Source organism: Mauremys reevesii, linkage group 18 (assembly GCF_016161935.1).
Source record: "Mauremys reevesii isolate NIE-2019 linkage group 18, ASM1616193v1, whole genome shotgun sequence".
Taxonomy (NCBI): domain Eukaryota; kingdom Metazoa; phylum Chordata; order Testudines; family Geoemydidae; genus Mauremys; species Mauremys reevesii.
The window spans coordinates 19,043,666-19,056,181 of record NC_052640.1 but is presented as its reverse complement, the minus strand read 5'-3'; the positions used below and the strand labels follow the sequence as shown (position 1 = coordinate 19,056,181).

Here is a 12,516-nt window from a genome sequence, read left to right as displayed (position 1 = left end):
CCCCTTAGAACTGTAGGAGGAGTTATTCCAGCAGCAGCCCCTTTCTGATCCTCGCACGCGTCCTAGGGCTGCCCAGCCAATAAGCTCAGAACAGCTCCGTCCATTACACACTGCTTCTCTCTTGGGTAACAAGCCTCTGAGGGACACCCCGGAAGAAGGTTATTTTCATGGGGTGAACCATGTGTTAACAGAGAGCTGGTCTCAGGGATACCTGCTGCCCATTCACAATCACACGGACCGGGGTGACTTTCATTGGCAATCACATGGGAGCCCTCTGGCAACATCATTATCTGGTGTTTACATGGGTGCCAGCACCGGGAAAGGATGGCATGTATTGTGAGTCACTTTTAATCCAGTTCAGCCGCCAGACAGTAGGGGAGGAGCCAGCACCATGTGACCAGCCAGAACAGGAGCAAGAGCTCCACAGAGCACAATGTAGGACTCTGACTTAGAACCACACAGTCCCACATTACTTAGTTGTGAAGCCACGATCATCCAGCAGGGGAAACACGACGTTACAATGGGCTAGACAGGAATCAGTATTACCCAGTAGCTAGTGTTCCTAGAGCTCTGTACAGCTTCAGAGCACTTCGCAAACAGTAACTGATTAATTCTCACCACACCCCTAGGACACGGGTGGGTTTTAATGGCCTCATTCCGCAACTGGAAGAAATAAGGCAGAGGGGCTAAGTGACTTATCCAGTGCCATACAATGAGCCAAGGCCAGAGTCGGAAATAGAACTTGGGATCTGTTCATTCACTCAGTGTTGCGAATCCCTGTGGCTTCCCCCAGCCCTGAGCTGATGGGTCAGTACGGCTGTGACAGTGGCAATTTCCAGCAATATCCTGGACCAACCTTATTGAATCAAGTTTAAGTATTTTAAGAACCTATTCTCTTAAAATGCAAATGTCTATGGACCATTGCGGGATGGTTTGGAACTCTGTTTGGAGGAAGACAGGCTTAATGCATTATCTGGGAAGTGCTGTGACCTTCACACGACCACGCTGGACAATGTAGCAGGCAGGACAAATCTTTTGGGACGATACGTGTGAAGTGGAATTCCTAGGAAGTGATGGGGAGGAGGGGCTTGCAACCCCCCCTTTAGGGACAAAACCTCTGAACCTTGAACCCTTTGTCTGCTGATCACCTGTTCTGTTAGGACATTTCAAAGACCCAAAGTGGGTTCTTCAGGGACCAACAGACAAAGAAAGGACTCGTAAATAAATAGCCTGACTTCAAGTGGACTCAGGGCCTTTGTTCTGATCTAGGAAGTTGACAGGACTCCCAGTCCAGGGAGGGCCCCAGAGAGGGCCCCAGTCCTTCGGGAAGGGTCGGAAGGACTGGCACGGCCCAGAGCTCTCGTGGAGGTTGCCCTGGCAGGGAGCTCCCATAAGCTGATTAGCAGGCGTGTAGGTTCTTTTATTGTTTTTCACGTTTTCTCTGTAATGCTTTTTCCTTAAGAATTAAATAGGTTTCCTTAGGAATAACCATATGGTAACTTAGGACTATGGGCAACTGCAATGTAATTAGTCTCTGAGGAGAAAGGAAGCAGGCCTGGAGAGGCAGACTGTCTTTTGCTGGGAAAAGTACAGTGAAAGCAGGGAACTGTTCAATCTGGAAATACCCTGGTCAGGATGGGCAGAGAGGTGCGTCTCCACCCAAGATAGGTGATGACTAGGGAGCCAAAAGCCTGAGGGTGGGTGACTAGGGCCTCTGGGTACTGTTGTTTTACACATCATCATAATCTTTGTCTTTTATCTCTGGGGAATAGAGTTGAAATCCTGACCCAGGTCCCCAATGAAAATCAGTTTGGTGATTCCACTGGTGTCCCTAGTTACACCCAGTACAAATGACTGGAGATCTTGACGTGAGAGGCTCATGATAGGAAGAACAGAGATGTTCCAGATATTCAGGTGGCTGGTGACACTGGGCAGAGGCCTGTGGCTAGAATGACAGATGCCTCAGGTCAGGGCTGGAATGGGAGAAGCTGGTACAGACCATTCCCATGCTCCATCCTACTGCATCTGCAGTGACCAGAGAGCACAGAGTTATCAATGAGGCACAGAGCGGGACTCTGCCTGCTCTGTGCTCTCAGCCCATTGAAACAACCCCCCTTGGATTGTTTCTGGCCCCTTTTTGACAGAACTGAAGAGACAGGAGCCATTGAGTGAGCAGCAGATTTGCATGAAGGGGCCGTTCTCCAGTTCTGGTGGTTTAAGAGAGAATCGGAGGGTGCCAGCCACAGACCCGTTTGCCTCAGGAAGCCGAGCTCGTCTGGATTCCCACCATGGCCTGGGCCCCTCTGCTCGTCACGCTGCTCACTTACTGCGTTGGTAAGCGGTGGGGAGTTATCTATCTGCTGGATGAAACAAACTAAGAATTTATTAGCTGTAAGGCTAAATATCTGTGATGTGCTCCATGCTAGGGGAGTTCTGATGAGCTTGTTTCTCGTGTTTCAGGTTTCAGTTCCCAGCAGCTCCAGTCGCTGAAGGCGTCTGAGTTAGTGTCTCCTGGAGGGACCGTGACCCTCTCCTGCAGCCTGAGCAGTGGGGCCCTCACTGATAGTAATTACCCGGCGTGGTTTCAACAGAGACTGGGGAATGTTCCTCGGGTGATCATGCACAGCACGAGTACCAGGCCCTCTGGGATTCCAGCGCGTTTCACTGGCTCCAGATCGGGTAACACCATGTCCTTGACCATCACGGGGGCCCTGGCAGAGGATGATGCTGATTATTACTGTTCTGTGTGGACTGGGAGTGCTCATCACAGTGATACAGTCAGATGGGGAAATGATACAAAAACCTCCCTCCCCAGCCTGTGCCCTGCTGGGAGCACTTAATCTTTGCACTGGGGGTCGCAGGGGAAAAGCCAACGTTCTGGGCATTGAGTGGGCGGCAGTTTCTCTCCTTACAGATTTCCCCATGACACATCAATACAGCCTGGGAGAACCAGGGCCACCTTTTCAGGGCTTATAGACAGAGTGGGAGATTAGTTTGAAAGGCTCCAAACATGGACTGAATTGTCTGGTGGTGTCAATCCGTGTAGCTCCACTGACGGCAGCGGGGCTACGGCGATTTACACAGCTGAGACTCACAGCCACAATGCCTGTTGCTGTTACCAGTTGGTTCTCGCCCCCTTGTCCAGCTGCCTGCAAAACATCAGCCCTAAAATGAAACATCAAACAATGACAATCCCAGTGATCTTCCCATGTGACCCTCGAGATCCCATCCCGCCATGAACAGGTACAAGCACGAACCCCTTATTCTCCCCCTCCAGCCCATCCTGTGACCCGGTGTGCCTGGGGCAGCCCTCACTGAAAATGCCAAGGTCAGGGCAGGCTGCAAGACGGAGAGCAGATACTCCCCAAACTGGTGGTTAACACTGAAGTTAGACTCACCAATCAGTCCCCTTCCCCCACCATTGGTTATCAAGGAGCTGAAAAAGAACCACACAGCCCCCTTCATTGCATTCCAGTTCTCTGGCTCCCAGTCAGCGCCTAGGTCCAGTACAGTGAGAAGTTATTTAAAACCTCTGCTCACGTATACAAAACATTCTTCTGACCCCCAAAGGGTCAGCCACGTCACCAGGTCAATGTGAGTTTGGATCAGGACTGGCTCTAGTGTTTTGGCTGCCCCTGGAACTGTGCCACTCCAAGCACGTGCTTGGTTTGCTGGTGCCTAGAGCCGGCCCTGGTTTGGATCTTACCCAAAATACGACGCTGCCAGCCAGTCCTTTAGTGTCTAAACTAAAGGTTTATTGTAAAGGAAAAAGAACAAGAAGTGAGTTGCTCAATGGTAAATCAATCACATACATACAGAGACATCAAAGTCCATATATCAGGTTCTTAGCAGTATAGGTGAGTTTGCTGGCTTGAAATTCCCTCTGGAACTCATCCACAGCTTGGATGGGTCATTCAGTCCTTTGTTCAGAGCTTCAGTTTGTAGAACAGTTACTCCAGAGGTAAGAAACAAGAATGAAGAGAAAATGGAGATGATGCAGCTGCCTTTTGTATTCTTTTGCCTCGTGGCTGGTACTTCCTGTGTCCCCAAACAGGAGCTTTACAGCACATGCAGCTAATAGCCAATAATGTTAATGGGGGGAATGGCCTCCCTCTTACAGCAGTTTCCTAAGTAGCTCTTCTCCATGGCCACTGACAGAGCCTGGGGAATGCAGACCCTGTGCTCCAGGCTGAGCCTGTAACGTCCCCCTAGGAGGTATCTCAGGCAAAGGCAAAGTATTTGCCCTGGTCATAGATCTGTCGCTTGGCCAGAAGAGGTCACTAGAGCTGCAGAAATCCCCTGGTATCTGTCGCTCTGGTGGTTAGTTCGCCATGGTCGGCTCCCCTCTCGCTGGATAGCAGGGTGGAGCCTGCAGTGGCTTTGGGTTGACTCTGGACACGGCTGGCTGACGGTCCTGCTAAGCCTCAGTTCCCTGGCTGGGGGAGGGAGGGTGAAAGCACAAGTGTGTGATAATGTTACAGTGGAGTTAGAGTTAGAGTGACCCAGCCTCATCCCAGCTGATTGGCACAATTAGAACAAGCAGATGGGCAGAGAGAACAGGGTAAAGGAAAGAGAAGAACTAAGGATCAGGAGCAATTAGTTGAAACTCCATTTCTGGGGGCAGCTTCAGCTTCTTCACTCTCTCTCCTCCTGCTTTCTCTCCTCCTCCGCTTGCCTGTCCCATGAGACAACAGCTCTCAGGGGTGGGCACTGGCTGGCAGAGTCCTGGTCCCCCTGGGGTCCTTTAGAGCATAAGAATGGCCATATGGGGTCAGACCAATGGCCCATCTAGCCCAGTATCCTGGGGTCTGAGAATGGCCAATGCCAGGTGCTTTAGAGGGAATGAACCGAACAGGGAATCATCAAGTGATCCATCCCCCGTCGTCCATTCCCAGCTTCTGGCAAACAGCAGCTAGGGACACTTCAGAGCATGGTTTTGCATCCCTGCCCATCATTGCTAATAGCCACTGGTGGACGTATCCTCCATGAACTAATCTAGCTCTTTTTTGAACTCAGTAATACCTTTGCCCTTCACAACATCCTCTGGCAACGAGTTCCACAGGTTGACACTGCATTATATGAAAAAATACTTCCTTTGGTTTGTTTTACACCTGCTGCCTATTAATTTCATTGGGTGACTCCTAGTTTTTGTGTTGTGAGAAGGGGTCAATAACACTTCCTTATTCATTTTCTCCACATCAGTCTTGATTTTATAGACCTCTATTTATTCCCCCTTAGTTGTCTCTGTTACAAGCTGAAAAGTTCCAGTCTTATTAATCTCTCTTCATATGGCAGCTGTTCCATACCCCTCATAATTTTTGTTGCCCTTTTCTGTACTTTTTCCAATTCCAATGTATGTTTTCTGAGCTGGGATGACCAGATCTACAGGTGCTATTCTAGATGTGGGTGTCCCATGGATTTCTTCCTTTAGTCCCAAGGCCAGGCAGGGTAAGGGATGAAACTCATGGTACGTGGTGTAGATGGTGCCCTGCAGGTGAGGAGAGCCCTGCAGCTGTGACCTGGGAGCTCTCAGAGCAGCCCAGAGTGAGAGCAGGGCCAGTTACATGACACGGAGCCGGGAAGGTGCAAAGGGACGTGATGGGGAGGGCGTCCAGATCTGCAAAGCCCTGCCAGGAAGAGACACTTCACTGTCTTGTTCTCCGGAGCAGCTCCTCCGGCTCTGTAGGGATCTCACCGAACAGGCTCAGATCCCTTCTGTAAATATATTTTAAGGCTATTGCTGCGTCACTGGTCTGTCTGTCTAAGCTTTTATACTGTGCTTAACCCAGTGGGACCGGAGCACATGTGCGTGTTGCTGGGGACGGGCTGCGCTCCCAGTGTGCCAGTCAGTCAAGCTCGGCTATTTTAATGAATCACGAAATATCCATGTACAAGGTTTGAAACAAGGATAGAGGGTTCCTGTATTTCTGGGAAAGCAACCGTGGTTAGTACCCCTGAATTGCCCTGCACAGAACGGTAGCCAGCAATCGTCATAGTACTGCCCAGTGCCTTATTCTGCTAGTGTGTGTACCGGGGCCGTGGGTTCAAATCCTCGTTGTCACTGGACTTGCAAGAATGAATGTTGGAGCTGTGTCATTGTCTGTTCTGGCTGGAATAATGTTAGTAATTCAGCTGTGTTTCTTGCTCTGTCTGAGATTTGCTCTCTTCATGCCGCCGCCTTCTTCTGATCTTTCTTGAGCCTCATCTTCCGTTCAAAAAAATTCTCTTCTTTAGATGCTCTGTACCCAGTGAGCAGGGAGCAGATTTGCATGAAGGGGCCGTTCTCCAGCACTGGGGGTTTAAGAGAGAATCGGAGGGTCCCAGCCACAGACCTGTTTGCCTCAGGAAGCCGAGCTCGTCTGGATTCCCACCATGGCCTGGGCCCCTCTGCTCCTCACGCTGCTCACTTACTGCTCAGGTCAGCTGGGCAGGTTTATGTGCAGTGGGATTGTTGTGGAGGAGGTGACTTTTCAAGGAATAAAGGAACTGAATTAATAATAATGTGTTTGTAATGTTGATTTCAGGGATCAGTTCACAGCCCGTGGTGACTCAGGAGCCCTCTGTGTTCATTACCCCAGGAGGGACTATCACTCTGTCCTGCAGCCTGAGCACTGGAGCCGTCACCACCAGCAACTATCCCTCCTGGTACCAGCAGAAACCAGGCTCTGCTCCTCGGATGCTCATATATGAAACTAATAAGAGACCCTCCGGGATCCCTGCCCGGTTCTCTGGGTCCATTTCCAGTAACGACGCTGCCCTGACCATCACCGGTGTCCAGGTAGAGGACGACGCTGACTATTACTGTGCTGTGTACACGGGTAGCAGTGGTGCACTACACACAGTGATACAGCGAGCTGGGAAACTGAGATAAAAACTTCCCCTTTTCTCCCCCTCCCTCTGCACTGGCTCTGCTGGGAACGGTGCAGGCTGCAGTCTGGCTTCTGCCGAGAAAGAGTCCAACTGCTGATTAGTTTCCAGTTAGAATTCCAGCCCTTCTCTCCCGGGTGGTGTGGCCCTTTCCTGCCTCCTTCTGCCTCTCTTTGCACAGGGAGCAGCGCTGCCCTGTTCTCTAATCGCTCTCTGCAGTCTGCAGATCAGCTCAGGCAAATCTCTGTGTCCAGCCGAACGGGGCCTGTGTGTTAAAACACTGAGCATGTGTCTCCTCCACTGCACTGTTTGATGGTCTTCGCACACAATCCCTGACACTGAATCACGATACACTGGGGGCCAAATCCAGAAGTGCTGCCTAGGGGGGTATGAGATAGACTCCCTTCAACACACACAGATGATTGAACTATAGGGCAGGTGACCGTGTCATTGTAATAGGTAAAATGCGGGCTCTGGAGCCATATTACTTTAATCCAAAGCAATCTTGCTGCATCTGTTATTTTCTGAGACAAGATACTTTTGTTCCTTCCACTGGGGGATGGTTTGGAACACTGTTCAGATAACACTGTGCATTATCTGGGAAGTGCTGTGACCTTCACACGACCACACTGGACAATGTAGCAGGCAGGACTAATCTTTTGGGACGATATGTGTGAAGTGGAATTCCTAGGAAGTGATGGGGAGGAGGGGATTGCAACCCCCCCCCCCCCTTTAGGGACAAAGCCTCTGAATCTTGAACCCTTTGTCTGCTGATCACCTGTTCTGTTAGGACATTTCAAAGACCCAAAGTGGGTTCTTCAGGGACCAACAGACAAAGAAAGGAGTTGAAATCCTGACCCAGGTCGACAGCAAAAATGAGATTGGTGGTTCCACTGGTGTCCCCAGTTACACCCAGTACAAATGACTGCAGATCTTGACGTGAGAGAATCATAGAATCATAGAACTTAAGATCAGAAGGGACCATTATGATCATCTAGTCTGACCTCCCGCAAAATTCAGGCCACAAAAGCTGACCCACCCACTCCTGAAATAATTCTCTCCCTTGACTCAGCTGTTGAAGTCCCCAAATCCTGATTTAAAGACTTCAAGTAGCAGATAATCCTCCAGCAAGCGACCCCTGCCCCATGCTGCGGAGGAAGGCGAAAAACCTCCAGGGCCACTGCCAATCTACCCTGGAGGAAAATTCCTTCCCGACCCCAAATATGGTGGTCAGCTGAACCCCGAGCATGCAGGCAAGACTCTCCAGCCAGACACTCGGGAAAAAGACTTTCAATATCCCAACATTGACCCTCGGTACTAATTACCAGTGGCGGCACATTATTGACCTATTGACTAAATCACGTTATCCTATCAAACCATTCCCTCCATAAGCTTATCAAGCTTAATCTTAAAGCCAGAGAGGTCCTTCGCCCCCACTGTTTCCCTCGGTAGGCTGTTCCAGAATTTCACTCCCCTGATGGTTCGAAACCTTCGTCTAATTTCAAGCCTAAACTTCCTGACTGCCAATTTATATCCATTTGTTCTTGTGTCCACATTAGTACTGAGCTGAAATAATTCCTCTCCCTCCCTGGTATTTATCCCTCTGATATATTGAAAGAGAGCAATCATATCTCCTCTCAACCTTCTTTTGGTTAAGGAAAACAAACCGAGCTCCTCAAGTCTCCTTTCATACGACAGGCTTTCCATTCCTCGGATCATTCTAGTGGCCCTTCTTTGTACCCGTTCCAGTTTGAATTCATCCTTCTTATACATGGGAGACCAAAACTGCACACAGTACTCCAAATGAGGTCTCACCAACGCCTTATATAATGGGACTAGCACCTCCTTATCTCTACTAGAAATACCTCGCCTAATGCATCCCAAGACCGCATTAGCTTTTTTAACGGCCACATCACATTGCCTACTCATAGTCATCCTGCGATCAACCAGGACTCCGAGGTCCTTCTCCTCTTCCGTTACTTCCAGCTGGTGCGTCCCCAGCTTATAACTAAAATTCCTGTTAGTCATCCCTAAATGCATAACCTTACACTTCTCACTATTGAATTTCATCCTATTACTAATACTCCAGTTTACAAGGTCATCCAAATCTCCCTGGAGGATATCCCGATCCTTCTCCGAATTGGCAATACCTCCCAACTTCGTGTCATCCGCAAACTTTATCAGCCCACTCCTACTTTTGGTTCCGAGGTCAGTGATAAATAGATTGAATAAGATCGGACCCAAAACCGAACCTTGAGGAACTCCACTGGTAACCTCCCTCCAACCTGACAGATCACCTTTCAATATGACCCGCTGCAGTCTCCCCTTTAACCAGTTCCTTATCCACCTCTGGATTTTCATTTCAATCCCCATCTTTTCCAATTTAACCAGTAATTCTTCATGCGGTACCGTATCAAATGCCTTACTGAAATCAAGATATATTAGATCCACTGCATTTCCCTTGTCTAAAAAATCTGTTACTTTCTCAAAGAAGGAGATCAGGTTGGTTTGGCACGATCTACCTTCAGAAACCATGTTGTAATTTGTCCCAATTGCCATTGACCTCAAGGTCCGTAACTACTCTCTCCTTTAATATTTTTTCCATGACTTTGCATACTACAGATGTTAAACTAATAGGCCTGTAGTTATCCGGGTCACTTTTTTCCCCCTTCTTGAAAATAGGAACTATATTAGCTAATCTCCAGTCAAACGGTACAACCCCCGAGTTCAGAGATTCATTAAAAATTATCGCTAACGGGATTGCAATTTCATAATAGGAAGAACAGAGATGTTCCAGATATTCAGGTGGCTGCTGAAACTGGGCAGAGGCCTGTGGCTAGAATGACAGATGCCTCAGGTCAGGGCTGGAATGGGAGAAGCTGGTACAGACCATTCCCATGCTCCATCCTACTGCACCTGCAGTGACCAGAGAGCACAGAGTTATCAAGGAGGCACAGAGCGGGACTCTGCCTGCTCTGTGCTCTCAGCCCATTGGAACAACCTCCCTTGGGTTGTTTCTGGCCCCTTTTTGACAGAACTGAAGAGACAGGAGTCATTGAGTGAGCAGCAGATTTGCATGAAGGGGCCGTTCTCCAGCTCTGGTGGTTTAAGAGAGAATTGGAGGGTCCCAGCCACAGACCCGTTTGCCTCAGGAAGCCGAGCTCGTCTGGATTCCCACCATGGCCTGGGCCCCTCTGCTCCTCACGCTGCTCACTTACTGCGTTGGTAAGCGGTGGGGAGTTATCTGCTGAATGAAACAAACTAAGAATTTATTAGCTGTAATGCTAAGAATCTGCGATATGCTCCGGGCGAGGGGGAGTTCTGATGAGTTTGTTTCTCATGTTTCAGGTTTCAGTTCCCAGCAGCTCCAGTCGCTGAAGGCGTCCGAGTTAGTGGCTCCTGGAGGGACCGTGACCCTCTCCTGCAGCCTGAGCAGTGGGGCCCTCACTGATAATAACTACCCGCTCTGGGTTCAACAGAGACTGGGGAATGTTCCTCGGCTGATCATGCACAGCACGAGTACCAGGCCCTCGGGGATCCCAGCGCGTTTCACTGGCTCCAGATCGGGTAACACCATGTCCTTGACCATCACGGGGGCCCTGGCCGAAGATGATGCTGATTATTACTGTTCTGTGTGGACAGGGAGTGCTCGTCACAGTGACACTGTCAGATGGGGAAGTGATACAAAAACCTCCCTCCCCAGCCTGTGCCCTGCTGGGAGCACTTAATCTTTGCACTGGGGGTGACGGGGCAAAGCCAATGTTCTGGGCACTGAGTGGGCGGCAGTTTCTCTCCTTACAAACTTCCCCATGACACAGCAATACAGCCTGGGAGAACTGGGGCCTCCTTTTGGGGGCCTACAGTCAGAGTGGGAGATTAGTTTGAAAGGCTCCAGACATGGACTGAATTGTCTGGTGGTGTCAATCCCTGTAGCTCCACTGGCTGCAGGGGGTCTAGGGCGATTTACATCACAAAGTGTTCTGCATATTCCATACACCCTCACAGCCCCCGCCCCAGCAGACTGGGGAAAAGCCAATCAGTGGGGCATTGCCGTGTTGCTGGGAGACAATTCCTCCATCAAGGAGGCTCCTCTGTTAGTTATTGTGAAGGGCCAAAGACCCCCTCTTGGGGAATGGAATGTGTTAGACAGGAATTACTGTCTCATTATTTCCTTGTGCTCCCCCATCCGTCCATCTGTCTGCCAGTCTCTCCACCTGGTGTCTCTCGTCTTCTTCACAGACTGTGCGCTCCCTGGGGCAGGGACCACCATGTTTTTCTGGTCTGTACAGCACCTGGCACAATGTAGTCCTGGTCCCTGGACAGAGGCTCCCAGGTGCTACCCAATGCAGGTAATAGCCAATAATGTTAATGGGGGGAAGGGCCTCCCTCTTACAGCAGTTTCCTAAGTAGCTCTTCTCCATGGCCACTGACAGAGCCTGGGGAATGCAGCCCCTGTGCTCTGGGCTGAGTATCTCAGGCAAAGGCAAAGTATTTGCCCTGGTCACAGATCTGTTGCTTGGCCAGAAGAGGTCACTGTGGCTGCAGAAATCCCCTGGTGTCTGGTCGCTCTGGTGGTTAGTTCGCCATGGTGGGCTCCCCTCTCGCCGGATAGCAGGGTGGAGCCTGCAGTGGCTTTGGGTTGACTCTGGACACGGCTGGCTGATGTTCCTGCTAAGCCTCAGTTCCCTGGCTGGGGGAGGGAGGGTGAAAGCACAAGTGTGTGATAATGTTACAGTAGAGTTAGAGTTAGAGTGACCCAGCCTCATCCCAGCTGATTGGCACAATTAGAACAAGCAGATGGACAGAGAGAACAGGGAAAAGGAAAGAGAAGAACTAAGGATCAGGAACAATTAGTTGAAACTCCATTTCTGGGGGCAGCTTCAGCTTCTTCACTCTCCTCCTCCTGCTTTCTCTCCTCCTCCGCTTGCCTGTCCCATGAGACAACAGCTCTCAGGGGTGGGCACTGGCTGGCAGAGTCCTGGTCCCCCCTGGGGTCCCTGAGAGCATAAGAATGGCCATACGGGGTCAGACCAATGGCCCATCTAGCCCAGTATCCTGGGTTCCGACAGTGGCCAAAGCCAGGTGCTTTAGAGGGAATGAACCGAACAGGGAATCATCAAGTGATCCATCCCCTGTCGCCCATTCCCAGGTTCTGGCAAACAGCAGCTAGGGACACTTCAGAGCATGGTTTTGCATCCCTGCCCATCATTGCTAATAGCCATTGGTGGACGTATCCTCCATGAACTTATCTAGCTCTTTTTTGAACTTAGTAATACTTTTGCCCTTCACAACATCCTCTGGCAACGAGTTCCACAGGTTGACTGTGTGTTGTGTGAAGAAATAGGTCCTTTTGTTTGTTTTTAACCTGCTGCCTCTTGTGTTGTGAGAAGGGGTAAATAACACTTCCTTATTTATTTTCTCCACACCATTCCTGATTTTATAGACCTCCATTATATCCCCCTTTAGTCATCTCTTTTCCAAGCTGAAAAGACCCATATGGCAGCTATTCCATACCCCTTGTCATTTTTGTTGCCTTTTTCTGTACTTTTTCCAATTCCAATATATGTTTTCTGAGGTGGGACAACCAGATCTGCAGGCGCTATTCTAGACGTGGGTGTCCCATGGATTTCTTCCTTTAGTCCCAAGGCC

General features: G+C 49.9%; 2 protein-coding genes across 7 annotated transcripts in view; both read left to right on the top strand.

Moving 5' to 3' along the window:
- LOC120386421 (immunoglobulin lambda-1 light chain-like) overlaps positions 1 to 12,516 on the top strand; it is a 459,811-nt gene that overhangs the window by 25,636 nt on the left and 421,659 nt on the right. The window lies entirely within an intron of this gene.
- The window catches only part of LOC120386422 (immunoglobulin lambda-1 light chain-like), a 482,696-nt gene that overhangs the window by 81,494 nt on the left and 388,686 nt on the right, over positions 1 to 12,516 (top strand). For 2 of the 5 annotated variants that reach the window (XM_039505765.1, XM_039505764.1), the window contains exon 2: positions 2,461 to 2,761. The exons of 1 other annotated variant lie outside the window; for it this stretch is intronic. In XM_039505765.1, coding sequence (XP_039361699.1) covers positions 2,461 to 2,761 — 301 coding nt within the window. Of the gene's footprint in view, positions 1 to 2,256; positions 2,335 to 2,460; positions 2,762 to 9,992; positions 10,093 to 10,215; positions 10,517 to 12,516 lie in introns of those variants that run through there. 2 more of the 5 variants (XM_039505763.1, XM_039505761.1) reach the window with 2 other exon arrangements.